The 17341-nt window shown below is 40.2% G+C and overlaps 1 protein-coding gene across 14 annotated transcripts in view; it reads right to left on the reverse strand.

The window, feature by feature from the left end:
• Positions 1 to 646: 646 nt before the first annotated feature.
• lrrc4ca (leucine rich repeat containing 4C, genome duplicate a) overlaps positions 647 to 17341 on the reverse strand; it is a 431094-nt gene continuing 414399 nt past the window's right edge. For 13 of the 14 annotated variants that reach the window (XM_087310801.1, XM_087310798.2, XM_087310803.2 and 10 more), the window contains one exon: positions 647 to 5432. In XM_087310801.1, the coding sequence (XP_087166927.1) occupies positions 3435 to 5378 (1944 nt within the window). In that variant the 5' untranslated portion in view covers positions 5379 to 5432 and the 3' untranslated portion in view covers positions 647 to 3434. 14 annotated transcript variants of the gene reach the window in all.

Genomic DNA, 17341 nt, shown 5'->3' on the forward strand with positions numbered 1-17341 from the left:
GGGCTAACTCCAGTTTGCAAGGTGAGAGGGGAGTTTGAGCTCAGGTAGATCTAAAGAGCTCCCCTACTGTAGTAGCTAATAAACAGATAGTGATTGCTCTTAAGAGATGACTACTTACTAGGAGCATGTCTATGGTGCCGATTTGGATTAGTCAATTAACTTAAGTTGCATGTTTTTGGACGGAGGGAGGAAACCGGGAACCCCGGGTGAATGTACGTGAGCACAGGGAGAATGTGTTAACTCCGCACAGAAATGCCTGCTGGCTTGGTAAGGACTAGAACCAGAGACGTTTTTGCTCTGAGGCAACAGTTCTAACCACTGGGCCACCGTGACACCCATTTGGGAATGGAGTAGGGGTGAAAAGGGGATTCTTCAAAACGAAGATGGCTGTTATATGGAACTTAGGGTATTTAGAGTGGTTTAGGAATCATCTGATTGGTGAATCATAAATTGAATAATGCGGGACCAGCTGCAAGCAATCATAAGCATGTGATCCTCTCAAAATTAGTTTATGAATAAACTTCACTTCAAGTATGAGTAGAGTTTTTAACCTGACATCACAGACACATATTTCATCTTATGAATAAATGTTATAAACATTTGCATATCATTTTGACACATTTGAGAATGAAACGTAACAAGACGATAGAGAAAAGACAATGATAGTTTATTTGTAACCTTATCTTGTGTATGAACTACAAACTCTGATTTCTATAATCGATCTCCATCTTTTTTTTTTTTAAAGGTCATGAAATAATGTTTACATGAAAATCAATCCAGTCATCTTTTACAGCATATCTCGCTCTTCTTTTTTAAAATCTTTTAGAACAGTTTGGCACATGTAAAATTAAAATTTAAAAAGTTTTTATTCGTTTATTTTTTAAGTTTTTTTTGTTTTGTTTTTTTTATTTTCAAAATGTATTTTATAGAAATCTACCACTAGAACAGCATTCCCTCTCAGAGACGAAAAGAAAGAAGTTACGTGGAACGGAGAGAGAAAAGCATCTCGTTCCCTCCTAAACTGAAACCCAAAACACAGATGTGTTTACAGAATGGGACATAATAACCAATAATGATAATAATAAATCCACAAGAACTTAGAAAATAATCCAAATAATAATAATAATATTATAAAAACAACAGACTTTTTCCAAAGTTTAAGACAATGACTAAAATCTTAAAAAAAAAAAAAAAATGAAAGCAATACTCTGTGACACTTGGTTTACTTCTGTGCTAAACTCCATTAACAATAAGGATCTTTTGCCGTAATTAATTAATGTTTAGATTGACATCAAGTTGACAACACAAAAATGCAAAAAGACAAGGAAATGTTTAGAAAGAGCAGCATATTCAGATGAACAACAGTCTCTCACTTTTTCTTCTACATTGATTTTTTGATTAGAAAATGCACCAGATGGCCTTTGCTTCTAGTGGGCAGGAGGTACGCTCAAAAACTTTTGTTGTAATGATCTGAAATAACAAAGCTGACAATCATAATTGCATTCGATTTTTAAAAATCAGAGTCCCATCTGGTGTGTGATCAAAATATGATACGAGAAAAAAGGTTCACCAAATGCCACATGGCATCGGTTGGCATCTGTATTAAGACCTATAAGAGAAAGTTTTCTTGCAGATCCCCTGTGTGTTTTGCATGAAATATGAACGGCCAAACTGAAATGCTACAAATTTAACTAAAATGTCACAAGTTTATTAGTTTAATTCAAATTACTTATAGCCCTCCAGCCTTGCTGTATAGATTAAATGATGTACTTCAAATGAGTCCACTTTGGCTCTTCCACCCAGACTTGCCTTGCTTTCCCATTTGACTCGGAATATATTGCGAGTGTCAAGCCAATGTCTGTTGTCAGCCACTCGCCTCACCAAGGTCATTGGTTTCTATAGTGATCGTCTCAGGCCGTTCTGATTTCATAAATTAATTCATAATGCCAAGTCATTCCCCCAAGCACCTGAAGGCTACTAAGCCAAAGAAGAATGTATCATTCTTGGTCTGTATCGAAAACAAATAACAGTGATCCAATCCGACTTAAAAGTTTGCATAACTGCTTAGAAAGATTGACAGCGCAGAATGAGGAAGATAGATATAATGCGAGTGAAAGTGGAAAAGCACAATCAGTTTACAGAATCTACAAAGACATGCCTGTGGCATCTTTGGAAGCTTCAGATTTGAGCGGAACTGACTTTGCCCACTTTTTCAGCATTCTGTCAGCCTTTGAGAACATCCCCGAATGAATTCATTCAACGGTATCCATGGTGAGCACCAAGACAAATGGACAGAAATGGAAATAATGCTGCATCTGTACCAACTTTATGCCACATTTCCACTTAAAAAAAATAAAAAAAACAGCATCTTCAACCCCCTGCCCATATAGCATTTGGCATAGAATGAGACACCTAAATCTGTGTATGAAACTTTACTAGGTTGTCAAGGATAAAGTGCCACTGGAATCCACAATGTTGTATGCCATTAAAAAGCTTATTTTAACTTTGAGATGTCTCAAAAGGTTTTTAAGGGCACACGGGTTGCCCCCAGATGCGAACCTAATCCATAAATCCTTTGGTCCGAGCACTGAAAAGATTTGAAATTGCCCTGCATGCATCAACTAGACATGCGTTCATGACATTTGGCCCGATTTTAAATGGGGACACGTTTTTAGGGCTCCTTGTTCTAAATTATTAAGTGGAGAGGCCAGGTATACATCCATAGCTCGTTTGTAGCAGCCATCCCTGCTGAAATATTAGCCGGTTTAAGCTCGTCTCCCGGCCTGTCAAGTTGAAAGGAGCCCAAAAACTCGGTAAAACTAGCCAACAGATGGGCCTGGCCAGACTGGGAGACCAACTACGACCATCAAATCTGGTTTCAAAAGCCTCTTTTTTCGGTGAGGATAAATGAATAATGTGGTGCTGTCAAATTCAGCGGAGTCTAAAATGAAACATTTTCTAATGTGACAATCAGAAGTACTTACTCTAAATGTGATGAGATTTCAGACAGATGGAAAGTTTTGTATTGAGCTGCAAATGATTTTTCGAGTTGGGTCCTCACATACGGAGCAACAGATTTAAACAGAGTTTTAAAGCATATTAGTAAACCAACAATCCTTAAAATAACATTAAAAACATGGAGAAACAATTGCTGGAAAAATAATTGCAGATTACATCTTTTTTTTTTTTTTTGATTAAACCACAATAGTTATTTTCCTTAAATAAATAACTTCTGTTATGTAAAGACACTTTTGAAACTGCTGACGCACACTCAACTTTCAATGTTCTTGTGAATCCGTCAACATCCTTCTTATACGTCTTGTCTACTGTGTCTTTGCTTCGACAATCTTCAAAATCGATATGTCACATACGGTTCCTTGTGAGTTTTAGAGGTCTTTTTTTGACTTTGTTTAATCCCCATTATGAAAAGCAGTTCAGATCTGGGTTTCTTGTACATTGTCTTTTGAGCTGGCCCGAATTAGTAAAGGTTCGTGGGCAGAGCTGTGTATAGAATTGATGGTGGAGGCATGGTTGTATGCAGTTTTGTAGGCGTTGTAATGATTCAGGTGCTCATGATCAAGTGGGGGCAGGGCTAGGTGGCTCTCCATGGCAGGTCCACCCGTCATGCAGTCCTCATCCACATTGATGATCTCGATGGCTCGCGTTGGCGCGTGGTGGTTCTGCTGGTGATGCTGTTTGCGCATTTTATAAAATATAATCAGCATGACAGCTGCCATGAGTGTGATAGCCACAAAGCAACCGATGATGATCTTTGTGGTCTTCATGACCTCATCCAAGGTGTTGAGGGAGCCGTCGCTCTGAGCTGTGACAGGGATGGTGTAGGTCTTGTCGGTAGCCTTTGTAGACAGTGGCGTCCGTGCTGTGGTCGTGGTGGTGGTGAAGGAAGGTGGCAAGGTCTCCCAAATTCCAGAAGAGGGAGTGGGCCCATTCTTTTGCTGTACTGTTGGGTGGCCCTCATCAGGTGGAGCTTCTGTGGTCTCGACGGTAACTGTGGTGAAGTAACTGAAGCTGCTGTTCTCTGTTGAGGACACATTAAGTGTAGCAGAGGCTGTAGTGTTGCCTGCGGAGTTGCTCACCATACAAGTGTATGTTCCTGTGTCCTGCATTGTGACATTGGTAAAGTTTAACGTCCCATCATTGAGCACAGAAATGCGTATCTTGTACGCCCCGTGTGTCATAATAGACCCATTAGGTGTAATCCAGCTCACCGAGGTCAAAGAATTTGCTCGACATTTCAGTTCTGCCGCCATGCCCTCGGTTACGTTCAGATCCGCAGGAGGCTCCACGATTACTGGTGCATAACAATGGAAATAATTCTGGTCGAGTTCACCAATGTAGCGACCTTTGTGGCTGGTAGGTGATGAACAGCGGGCACAGCAACTGGTATTGGCCGGTACCATTTCCTTTAGCCACCAACTGAGCCAGAGGATGTCACAGTTGCAGTTCCAAGGGTTGTGGTGCAAGTGCACCCTCTCCAAGTGGTGAAGTGGGGTGAAGAGGTCATGGGGCAAGAGTGTAAGGTTATTGTGGGCTAAATTGAGCTCCACAAGGGACTGGAGATCATCGAAGGCATTTCTCTCAATCGTCTGGATCTGTGCATGCATCATCCACAGTTTCTGTAAATGGACAAGGCCTTTGAAAGATCCTGGCCTAATTATAGAGAGCTGGTTTCCTGACATCTCCAACTCATCTAAACGAACAAGAGGAATGAGGTTGGGGATCTCCTTCAAGTTGCACATACCAAGGTTCAGGTACCGCAGGTTGCTGAGGCCTTCAAAGGCACCTTCTGAGATATATGACAGCCTTTTCAGTTCACCCAAGTCCAACCTTCTCAACGATGGTACACGGTTGAAGGCATAAGAGGGTATACTCTCGATAGGGTTATTCCTCAACCAAAGCTCCTTAAGTTTAGACAGGTACTCGAAAGCCCCATTGGGAATTGTGGTTAGTCGATTATCAAAGAGCTCTAGTGTGTTGAGATTGGCCAGCCCATTGAAGGCTCCGATTTCAATGTTACGAATGTGGTTTTTGCTGAGCTGCAGAATCTCCAGGTGTCTAAGATGTTTAAAGCTGTCCACCTTAATCACCTGGATGAGGTTCTCCTGAAGGTTCAAGTATCTTGTGTTGGTGGAAATACCATCAGGTACATCTCGAAGGCCACGGCGCGTACAGATGACCTTGCTGAACTGGTTGCTACAAGAGCAGACGGAGGGGCAGGTCTGTGCTCGCACCAGACCAGCCACCACCAAAAGCTGCAGGGCCAGCGACAGCACAAACAATGGGTCGGACAGTGCCCGGTTCCACCTAGGACCTCTCATCGTCTGCTGCATCAGGGAGGAGGTCATCTTGTTTATCATTCATAATTCGCTGACAGGTTCTCCACTCTTTGGGAAAGGTTTTATCAGGCCAAACTGTAAAAAAAGAGAAAGAACCATGTAAGTTTTGAAATACTACTATAAGCAACACTGACAAACACAAATCAAAGCTAAAACAGATAGATAAAACACATTAAAATGTCATAAATATTCAAGTTTCTGTTGGTTATTTGCACATGCTCTTTAGTGCCTGATTTACTAAATGAATTATGCAAATTCACTAACACCAAAAACGCTGCCATAAAAGCTGTGCTGCAATCAATTTGCATACCACAATTCTCCACCAAAAGGGCCAAAACTGTTTAATAAATCAGTTAAATGGAAAAACTGAGGAGAAGGAAATTAGCATTGCAATCTTTCAAATATTCTTTTCTGCATTTACACAGAAGCATAGACAAAATTACAAAGGTAATCACCATGTACATTGAAATCTATCTAGTCACAGAAGTCCCTCTAGACCAGTGGAAATGAATCACAGACAAAACATTTCTCACACACATGCACTGTAGGTGACCTTGGAAGAGTGTTTCATATCCATTTCATTTTATATTTTTATTTTTCTGAGTGTGTGTGGTGTCTGTGGGTTCATGTCTTTGCACGCACAACACTCTCAATCTAAGTCACATAAAGCTGCGCCCAATATTGGGTCTGCTTTCTCTGTTTCCTCCTCTCCTCAGGTAGGGAGATATGAGCTGCCTTGTCTGTCTGTGTCACTTTATTTATTCCTGCAGAGGAGGCATAAATAAAAGCATGGCTTCCCACCTACCGATCCTTAAATCAACCCCACGAATCCAGAGCATTGGGCTCTCAGAGATACTTAAAGCCACGTGTGTGACTGGACTATGAATAAAACCTGGGACAGGAAATGTGTGGCCAGACATATAGTGCACCCTACTACTCTCTCTACTATTAGATGAATATGTGACTCATTTCTTTGTATCTATTCCAAATGGAATCAGTCAGGTCAGCTAGTCAGTCAACAATCAACTAGTGACTATATATTTAGAATAGGGGTGTCTTGCCTGGGGATTTTTAGTAAGTCTGAATGCCCCATTGGAAATTCAGGTTAGACGATTATCGAAGAGCTCTACTGTGTTGAGGTTGGCTAGCCCATTAAAGGTTCCAATTTCAATGTTTCAATTGTGGTTTTTGCTGAGCTGCAGAATCTCCAGATGTCCAAGATGTTTAAAGCTGTCGACCTTAATCAATTGGATGAGGTTCTCCTGAAGGTTCAAGTATCTTGTGTTGGTGGAAATGCCATCAGGTACATCTTGAAGGCCTTGTTTAGCTAATTGTGGCTACTTGTAAGTGAAACACTTTTTTCCCTCTCAATATGCACCAGACACCTTAAAAACACCCCTTGCTTCTCAGAATTTTTGTGCAATTCCGAGTGTGCTCCACACAGGAGAGTGGGCCTGACTAAACACCTCAAGTAGACACATCGTTTTCCTCCCCAAGTGCACCCCATACCTTCTTAATATCACTATATACTTTCTAGAAAACATTGTGCAATTCTAAACTCAAATGAGTGGGCTTGACAAACCACCTGTAGGACACACTTAAGACACTTAGGAGACACTAGCTTAAGACTTGTCAAAGCATTTACATACGGCTACTCTTTTGAGGTAATGCTTTTATCTTTACTTGTACCATTCATTCATTTTCTTGTCGGCTTAGTCCCATTATTAATCTGGGGTTGCCACAGCGGAATGAACCGCCAACTTATCCAGCAAGTTTTTACGCAGCGGATGCCCTTCCAGCCACAACCCATCTCTGGGAAACATCCACACACACACTCATACACTACGGACAATTTAGCCTACCCAATTCACCAGTACTGCATGTCTTTGGACTGTGGGGGAAACCGGAGCACCCGGAGGAAACCCACGCGAAGGCAGGGAGAACATGCAAACTCCACACAGAAACGCCAACTGAGCCAAGGTTCGAACCAGCGACCTTCTTGCTGTGAGGCGTCTGCACTACCTACTACGCCACTGCCTCGCCCTACTGTACCACGTTTTGGTTAAATGTGTCTGCTAATGTAAGTGTAATTATTTAGAGGTAAAACTTTACACTTTTTAAAAAGACAGAGGACATTCATGAATGGATTTGAACACCTGATTCTTTACTTCTACATTTCTGGAGAATTAAAGCCAGGCTCTTAGCATTCTTTCCACCATGCTAGGTAATGTCTTACCTAAAGGTTACCCACAAATGTCTTGCCTAGCAAATTTAAACCTAAATTTTCCTAATTAAATAAAGCTTTCTCAAGATTGACCAGTCATGCAGACAACCCACTGGCTACAAGATTATGAAAATTTGCTGCTAATATACATATCACTACTGCAGACAAACTGAGCACTAGGAAAAGCCACGCACAGTCGGTTTGTAGAACCCGAAGGAGCGCTGTTGAACATGGATGTTCTTCCCTGTGGGCATAACAGCATCATGTAAAAGAAACTGCAAAGCTCGCTTCAACACTTTTCATTCTCTTGCCTGCCTTTCCTCTTCCTCTCTGCAGGGTGCTGGTCTAAACCTAATAGTGACTGCCATAACAATCAATTCTCTCATCACAAATCTACTTGAATAGCTGCCAGGAAGTCTTCTAGACAGCTTGTGAAGACCATGCATGAACCATACTCAACTGCATTATCGCTATATATTATAAAGCAGACTGACTTGCAGTAGTTAAACGATACGCCCAATTTTGCTTCATTTAATTGAATTTCACGCAGAGATAATTGTAACATATATCTAGCATGTAAACGATCAATTACAAGGACAGATAAAGCTTTAACTTTTCAGAATCTTAAAAAAATCTGAAAATCCCTACTGGTTTCAAGTATGGGTCTGGTTTATCTTCCTTGATTTGATTTTACACTAATAAAATAGTGTAACACAATCTAGGTTGCTCCAAGTTGAGAGAGAAGGGAGAAAAGAGGAGCAAACAAAAAAAGCACTCCACAGAAATCCTGCTGCTTCTCAAACAATGAGCCTGGCAAAATTGGATTTCGTGTGGGAAGGGAATTAGATGAAAAAACGATAAACAAAAAATAAGATTATGAAATGAATACATTTTTAAACTTCAGCCCCAGTAAGCAATGAGAAAGCAGGCGGTAAACGCTTCAGCAGGGAGGGAGGTAAAGAAGAGCATCAAGCGGAGGAAGCCTTGAAAGGCGCGAGGTGTAACGAGGTGAATTAATTTTTTCAAATAACATGAAAGTGAATGCCATTGCTGCTGACAACAATACGGCTGTGTGCTTCTCTGCACAGTGTGGCCTCGAAAAGCTTCTGTACTTTCCGTCACACGCTGGGGTGAGCAGGGTGAGGTGAGAACAATTATGGCAATCATGCAGTTCTGCACAAGAGAATCAAATGTCAGGAACTGTATTGGATTAATATGGTGTTCACCTTTGGGGAGAGGAGGCGGTAAAGGAAGATAAAGAAGGGAGGAGAAGTCTAGGGGAAGGGAGGAAAACAAGAGAATGGGGTAGAAAAAGGAGCAAAGAAAAGGAAATAAAAGCAGGAGGGAACATGAGGCAAAAAGAGGAAGTAGAAAGTAAGCAAAATGGAAGAGAAGATGTAATAACAGAAAGGAAATAGAAGCAGCGGCAAAGGTATGGAAAAGAAAGAAATGCAAAAAAAAGTGTAGTGAGAAGAATAGTGGGAATGCATGAAAATTGGAAAGATAAGAGAATGAAATACTAAAAGATTAGGAGTAATGATAGATGATAGGGAGAATAGGAAGAAGTGGAAAAGTGACGACCAGAAGAGTGACATGACAAAGAAAGGCAGAGAAAGTTTAAGTTAAATGGAGGGGGGGAGGAGGAGGAGGAGGATACAGAAAGGAACATGAAGATATAGGGAAGAAAGAAGAGAACAAGAGGAAGAAGAATAATGGAGGAGGATAGAGAAGTAGGAAGGAATGCACAAGCAAAAGAAAACAGAAGTGGGGAGGTGGAGATGAAGAAGATCAATGGAAAAGAGGTAGGGGGAAAAGATGGGGAAATCCATTTAGAGGAGGTGATAAGGTGTTGAGTGCAAGGGAAAAGAAACAGAAGGATGCAGAAAGGACAAGTGAAAAAAGAAAGCAAGGTGAAGAATAAGAAAAGGAGAATTAAGGAAGAAAGAAAAGTTGGAACGAAAGCACAAGAAAAAGAAAACAGGAGTTGGTAGGTGGGGATGAAGATGAAGAAGTGCAAGGAAAATCATTTAGATATAAAAGGAAAGGAGGAAAACAAGAAAATAGAATGCATGAGGAGATGGAAGAGAAGAAGAATGGAAGAGCAAGAAAACAGGAAAGAGTGTACGAAAAACTGGTTACAAAGAAAGAGGAGACTAGGCAGAGGGGAAGAAAAGTACGAAGGAAAGGAGAAAAGAAAAAGGACTTAAAGGTAAAAGGTAAGGATGTAGGGTAGGGAAGAGGTAGGGTAAGACAGGTGGAAAAGAGGGCAAGAAAAAAAGGAACAAAATGATGCAGAAAGGAGAAGTGAAGAAAAAAGAGAGCAAGATGAAGAATAAGAGGAAGACGAATGGTAGAGGAAAGAGAAGTGGGAAGGAAAGCAAAGGGAAAAGAAAAGGGCAGAGGAAGATGGAAATGAAGGTGAAGAAATGCAAGGGAATTAAGAAAGATATAAATTGAAAACAGGAAAACACGAAAGTGGATTGGAAGAGGTAATGGAAGTGAAGAGGAACGGTAGGAGCAGGGAAACACGAATGGAGTGCAGAAAATGGCTACAAAGAACGAGGAGACTAGGCAGAGGGGAAGAAGAAAAGTAAAACGGGGAGAAGGAAAGGAGAAAAGAAAAAGGACTAGAAAGAAAACTGTATAGAAATAGGAGGGAAGATGTAGGGAAGGAAAGGTGGAAAAGGCTATTAGGAGGACGTGATAAGGAGTTGAGGGCAAGAAAAAAGGAACAGAAGGATGCAGAAAGTAAAGATAGAAGAGAGCAATAAAAAGAATAAAAGGAAGATTAAGAACGGAAAAGGAAAGAGAAAGAGAAGTAGGGTACAAAGAAAGAGGATACTAGGCAGATGGAAAGAATATAAGTAAGAAGGGAAGAAGAAAGGGACTAGAAAGTAGGAGAAAAGATGCAAGGAAAATAACTGGTAGAATAGGCTCTTAAGAGCACATGATAAGGAAGACGAGGACAAGACAAAGCTGAGGGAAAGAAGAGAAGAAAATTGATAAAGGAAAGAGGACAAAGAATAAAGTCAAGACAGGAAAATAACTAAAAATCAAGGAAGAGGAATGAAAGCAGAAACGAGAGCACATGACAAGTGGAAGATATATTTAACAAAACAAAGAAAGACGACTTCCAAGTGTGCATTGCGTCGTCATTTTGCAACATACATGCAGATGACACCGAGCCACAGATGCCAGCGATGCTGACAGAAGCGGGTAATGCTGAGCCATGAGTAATGCTGTCATTTAACAAACATGTCACATCAAAACTGCTCTATTCTAAAACCCAAGGCATTGAGAAAATAAAAGATTTGCTTTAGATTTTTCAATCACACTCAGAGAGACAGGCCCTGAGCCAGGTTTCATTTATCTGCAGGCTTGCTGGAGCACAATTCATTGGAATGCTGGATGGCATCAATAAACTATGATAGTTCAGCCATTGGTTTACAAGACTAGGAATTGCTTCATATAAAAGAAAGCAGGACTGGAAGTTTTCCACAGGGCCATCCATCTACAGCCGGATGAACAACTGATGGACTGTAGAATCGCCTACAGCATCAAAGGTAACTTCGAGGTGTTGCGATCCGGGATGTACAACAGCCAATCAAAGATTCACACATAAAAGTTATTTGCTTACAGAGATAGTTCCACCAAAACTAAAAATTGACCCCTTGAGGGTTTATTCACCCTCAAGGGGTTTCCAAAACTGTATGATTATTTGTTGAACTCAAAAGGAGATATTTTGAGAAAACTAAATACTAAGAAAGTCAATGCTTGCAGGATATCAACAACGTATTTGTGTTCAACAGAAGAACAAAACTCAAATGGGTTTGTAACAAGTTATGGTTGAAATGATTACAAACTATCTACATTTTTGGCAAACTAACTCTTAATCTAATTTCTATCAATGAATTTTCATTGGCTCAGTCGGAGAACATGTTTTAAACAAATTTGATGAGCTGATACCTTCACGAATCATCCACAAAGAGCCATTTGTTTAAAATCTGAATGAATCAGTGCTTTTAATTAATTGGTCGAGAATGACTCCATGGCTCACTCAAAGATGTCGACTCACTTATTACTAAATAAATATGTCCAAGGGTGTTTTAGTGACTCACTTCGAAAGAGTCACTCGTATTGTTTCTCAACACATCAGTGTTGCAGTCGAATTACTTGAATCATTTGCTGACTTTGCTTTTCTAAATGAATCACTGTCTTGATTAAATTGGTTTGGTGAGGACTTTGAAAAAGACGAGTGAATGACTCACTGAAACACAACAGTCATTTACTTCTTTTCTAAATGAATCACTGTTTTAAAAAAATATGTAATGACTTCAAAACAGATGACTAAATGACTCATTCAGTGAAAACAGTGCCTTTATTAGTTTGCTGATGAAGCAATGCAATTTCAAGCGCAAATGGATTAAGGTGAAATTGTCCCCAAAACCGACAAAACTCAAATAGGTGGTTAACAAGTCAGGGTAGAGTAAATGATAACAAAATAAAAATTTTTGTTCAATAATTCCTTACATTTATATAGCGCTTGTCTAGACACTCAAAGTGCTTTACACATTTTTGGGGGAATCTCCTTATCCATCACCAGTGTGAAGCATACACCTGGATGACGCGACGGCAGCCATATTGCACCAGACCGCACACCACACACCAGCTGATTGGTAGAGATTGGTGATGAAGCCAATAGATGGGGATGGTTAAGAGGCCATGATGGATAGAGGCCAGTGGGCAGATTTGACCAGGAAACCAGGGTTACACCCCGACTCTTTTGCAAAGGACATCCGGAGATTTTAACGACTACAGAGTCAGGACCTTGGTTTAACATCTCATCATCACTGAGCAGTATAGAGTCTCCGTCACAATACCCACACAGACAACAGGTTGGGTCTCACTAAGAACACTTTTGACAGCAACCCAGCTTTCCTATGTGGTCTCCCATCCAGGTACTGACCAGGTGCAGCCCTGCTTAGCTTCAGAGGGCGACCATGTGAGAGTTCAAACTATCCTTTTAACCATTGAATGAATCAATGTTCATCGGCTCACTCGGAGATCAAGTTTTAAACTAATTGCATGAGCAAACACCTTGATGAATCATCCACAAGGGGCATTTATTTAAAATTTGAACGAATCAGTGCTTTTAAGTAATTGGTCGAGAATGACTCCATGAATCATTCAAATATATTGACTCGCTCATTACTAAATAAATATGTTCAAAGAGCCACTTGTTTTGTTTTTTTCAACACAGCAGTGTTGTATACAAATGACTTGAATCATTTGCTGACTTTTCTTTTCGAAATGAATCACTGTCTTGAATAAATTAATTTGGTAAGACGTTGAAACAAACAAGTAATTTAGTCATTGAATCAAAACAGTCATTTTCTTCTTTTTCTGAATGAACCTCTGTTTTATAAAAAGATTTAGTAAGGACTTCAAGAAGAAGACTCAATGACTCAAAGCAGTGACTCTATTAGTCTCCTGGTCTAGCAATGCAATATCAAGCACAAATGGATTGATGCAAAAAAGTTCCCACAACTGACAAACTGTGTGTGTAACAAGTGCCGGTTGAGTAGTAGTTCTTTTAACTAATTGGTCGAGAATGACTCCATTAATCACTCAGATGTCGATTTGATTATTACTAAATAAATATGTCCAAGGGTGTTTTACCGGCAACCCAATTTTACTAAGTAGGACATGTTCCTGGATTAAAATCGATGTTGATCCTGGAACATTCCAATCAGCCAATCAGAATTAAGGGATATGTTTACCGCTTCTGTTTTGGCTTATGGTTAGGTTTATGCACTTCTACACTACTGTTATCCAACTTTTATTAGCCTCTGATTTTGGAAATAGTTTACAGTTATGGTTGGGTTTAGCAACACAATCTCACAGCAATTCGTAACTTTTTGATGTAGTGGCTAATTCGATGAATTTGTCAATCTCATTTGTACTATTTAGTACCATTTGCTCATCACCCAATGACGGTTGGGGTTAGGGGTGGGGTTGGGTGCCACACCTCCTTTTTAAAATCGTACATTTTCGTACGACTGATCTCAATCAACTTAACTCATAAGAATTTGTACAAATTAGCCACTAAACTGACAAAACGTAAAATACTTACGTTTGGTCGTGAGATCAGGCTGGGTTTAGGGGTAGGGAATATATATGGATTACATTTTTGAACAAAAAGTATCTTCCAGGATTAACATAGATATTAATCCAGGATCGCATTGTACTTGGCAAAATCATGGCGTGCATTGTTTTTGACTTACTTTGTAAAAGCCGCTTGTTTTGTTCCTCAACACATTAGTGTTGCAATCTGATTATTTGAATCATTTGCTGATTTAGCTTTTCTGAATGAATCATAAATTGGTTTGGTAAGGATCTTGAAAAAGATGAGTGAATGACTCACTGAATCACAACAATCATTTACTTTCTTTTCTGAATGAATCACTGCTTTAAAAAAAGATTTAGTGAGGACTAGCAATTCAATTTTTTTTTTAAGTACAAATGGATTGGCCAAAAATAGTCCCCAAAACTGACCAATCAGATTCATGGACCAAACGAACAGCCGTATAATTTTAAACACGTTCCATTTAATGCAAACAATCAGTACTGGTACAAGTTTCCCAGAAAGAAAACTCCCCAAAAGGTTGTCCTCCACATACAGAGAGCTTCTCCTGAGTACTCTATGCACTAATCCTATAAGTTGCAGTGAGGAGAATCTCGGTTCCACTAAAAAAAAGGGATGAAAAGGATAAGTCATGCCAAATCAGTAAAAAGCAACAGTGTTTCATTTATAGGACATTGCGGAACTGCGGTGCTTGCGAGAACAGAGGGGATAAGTCACAAAACAAAGGGGAAAATAACTGCATCCATCACTGTACGCTCATCCTAGGGAATGATACAGAACAAAGTATGTGGGTGCCGTCAGACGGTCGCAACTGGAGGTTATGGCGAGGAAATGGGTTTTGGCAACCGCGAAAACAAAAGCAGACTATCTGTTAGCACCATGCAAGTCCAGACCCCCGCGGTGGTGGCAGGTGGAGACGCGCTAGCATGGAGAGTGTTCCCACAGAGAAAGATGAGGCGAACGCTGTCAAAGAAAAAAAAAATAAATCCCCGCCTGATGAGTCTGCTAGAGAGGAAATGGAAAGACATGTCTGGATGTACACAATGACAGCACAGAACTACATGAAGGCTGACAGATAAGGGTGATATAAATACTGCTGCTCTTTGAGAGGGTCTACAGACCGGCAGTCTAATGAGATGTGGGATACGAGCAGGTCAGCTGCATTTTTTTTACAGCATGGAAATTAAGGGGAGAACAGGGTGCAATAAAACAGTGGAGATGCTATTAAGGGAGATTCTCGATCTGCTTTCAATATCCTCCCTTTCCCCAACCAGAGGATATTTAGTGCCGCAGATGGAACACATGAATCTGATTCTTCTACATCTTACAAATGTGTATTCATTCGGTAACAGCCATGTCCAGATGATGAATGATTTCATCAGGAGCTTTCCCACAACGATGTAATAAAAACGGAAAGGTTTTTTCTTTCGCATTTTTACGAACCGATGACAACGTTGTCAAAACAAGTCCAATGCACTGTACACAGATCCACAAAAATGCTGTAATAATGTCATTTCGTGAAGAAACACCATGTTTCTGTGCTTTATCAGAGGTCGCCACAGCGGAATAAACTGCCAACTATTCCAGCAAATTTTTTACACAGCGGATGCCCTTCCAGCCGCAACCCAGTACTGGAAAACACCCATACACTAGCATTCACACACACATTAATACGCTACATCCAATTTAGCTTACTCAATTCACTTATAGTGCATGTCTTTGTACTGTGGGGTAAAGTGAACACAGGCAGAACATGCAAACTCCACACAGAAATACCAACTCAATGCACAGTCAGGACTCGAACCAGCGACCTTCTAGCTGTGAGGCGACAGTGCTAACCACCAAGCCACCATGCTGACCTTTAACTCAATTAAGAATGAAAATACCAAAAATACAAGCAAGAAAAGACCTTAAATCATTTTGGCGGTTTTTTAACAACACTGGTAGACTTTCAGAGTTTGGTTTAGGAACTACCAGAATTCTATAACTACTAGAATGTCCCTAGCAGTTATTCTAACCCAGGAATGCCCTAACCCAGGGGTGTCCTCGAGGGTCGTTGCCCTGCAGAGTTTAGTTCCAACTCCAATTAGAAACAGCTAAACCAGCTAAACAAGCTCTTGCTAGGTATACTAGAAGCTTCCAGGCAGATTTGTTGAAGCAAGTTGGAGCTAAACTTTGCAGAACACCGACCGCCCAGGACTGAGTGTGGTCACTCCTGTTCTTATGTTCACATAAGACTGTACTGAATTAAATTTTTGTCAGATTATATTTACATTCAAAGCTTCTTTTATGATTTTTTACAATAGCTTTGAGTGTCTGTACCATATATACCAGTGTTTCTCAACCACGTAACTTGAAGACCACCAACACTGCATGGTTTGGATGTCTCCTTTGTCTGTCACACTCATTACAGGTCTTTCAGTCTCTGCTAATGAGCTGATGATCTGAATCAGGTGTGTTTGGTTAAGAAGACAAAGAAAATGGGCAGAGCTGGTGGTCCTCCTGGAACGTGGTTGAGAAACACTGACCTACACTCATGTTCGAGTTAGTAGACAGTACCAGAAATTGCATACCCAAATGTGTCTGTCAAGCAAAAAGCAACATTTTTTTTCTTGCAGTAAAATTTGGTTTCTGGAAGACAATATTTTGCTTTTAGTATAAGGAAGTTGCTAGGCAACAGAGACAAGCAAATTCAAAGGCACAGAAACAAGTCGTGGACACTGGATGCATGTGGTGTAATTTTTATTAAATAAAAACATAATTATTAAATATACACACATTTAGGAAGAGTCAGGATACTATAGTTAGATGTGTCTTGTTTTGACAAAGGTGTTATAATCCACATGAAGCGGAAGCTTAAACTTTTTTTTTTGTTTTTTTTTTCCATGAGAAATGGAATATAACATGACAAAACAGTGGGAGTGGCTTGTTTTTCCTTTCCTATTTCATTCAGAGAGATCAGGAAAAGGGTTTGAGGAGAGTTATTACAACCTAACAGGCACCTCCTCCTCACCATTTCTGTTTGTTGTCAAAAAATAGAGCAGCATGGTTAAATATGTTAGTCACACCTAATACCTATAGATATACATAATCTGACAACTTAACTAAAAAAACAAAAAACAAAACAGGAAGTGCATTCTCAGATTTCTTAATGAGATGGACTGACGACTTGTTTACCACAAAACTAGCAATGTGAGCTAACAAAACAACCCAGGCTCATTCTGATTACATACCGCTATATGCATTTCTGCAGAGAGCAAAATATGTTTCAGGAGCTATGTTTTTTTTTTCTCCAGTTTTTCTGCCAGAGGCCGCTGTGCACGTTTTTTAAGATCTCAAATACTTCCCACGAGTGCCATTCATGCCTGCTCTTCTCATGCAAATCCACCAGAGGCCGCTGTTGACTAACTCACTGACTGACCAACCGACCGATAACCCCACCCTCCCCCTTCCCTAAACCCAACCAATAGTATTTTGAAAAGCACCTATTGTCTTACCCTCTTTCTGGAACGTTCTTCACCGGACTCAAAACCCATCATCGCTGTTTACTCCACTCTGCATGTCAAGTCCACTGATGTACGTGTCAAGCTAACTGGACAAACTGAACAAACTGTC

Source organism: Danio rerio, chromosome 25 (genome assembly GCF_052040795.2).
Source record: "Danio rerio strain M-AB ecotype USA chromosome 25, GRCz13ab, whole genome shotgun sequence".
NCBI lineage: Eukaryota > Metazoa > Chordata > Actinopteri > Cypriniformes > Danionidae > Danio > Danio rerio.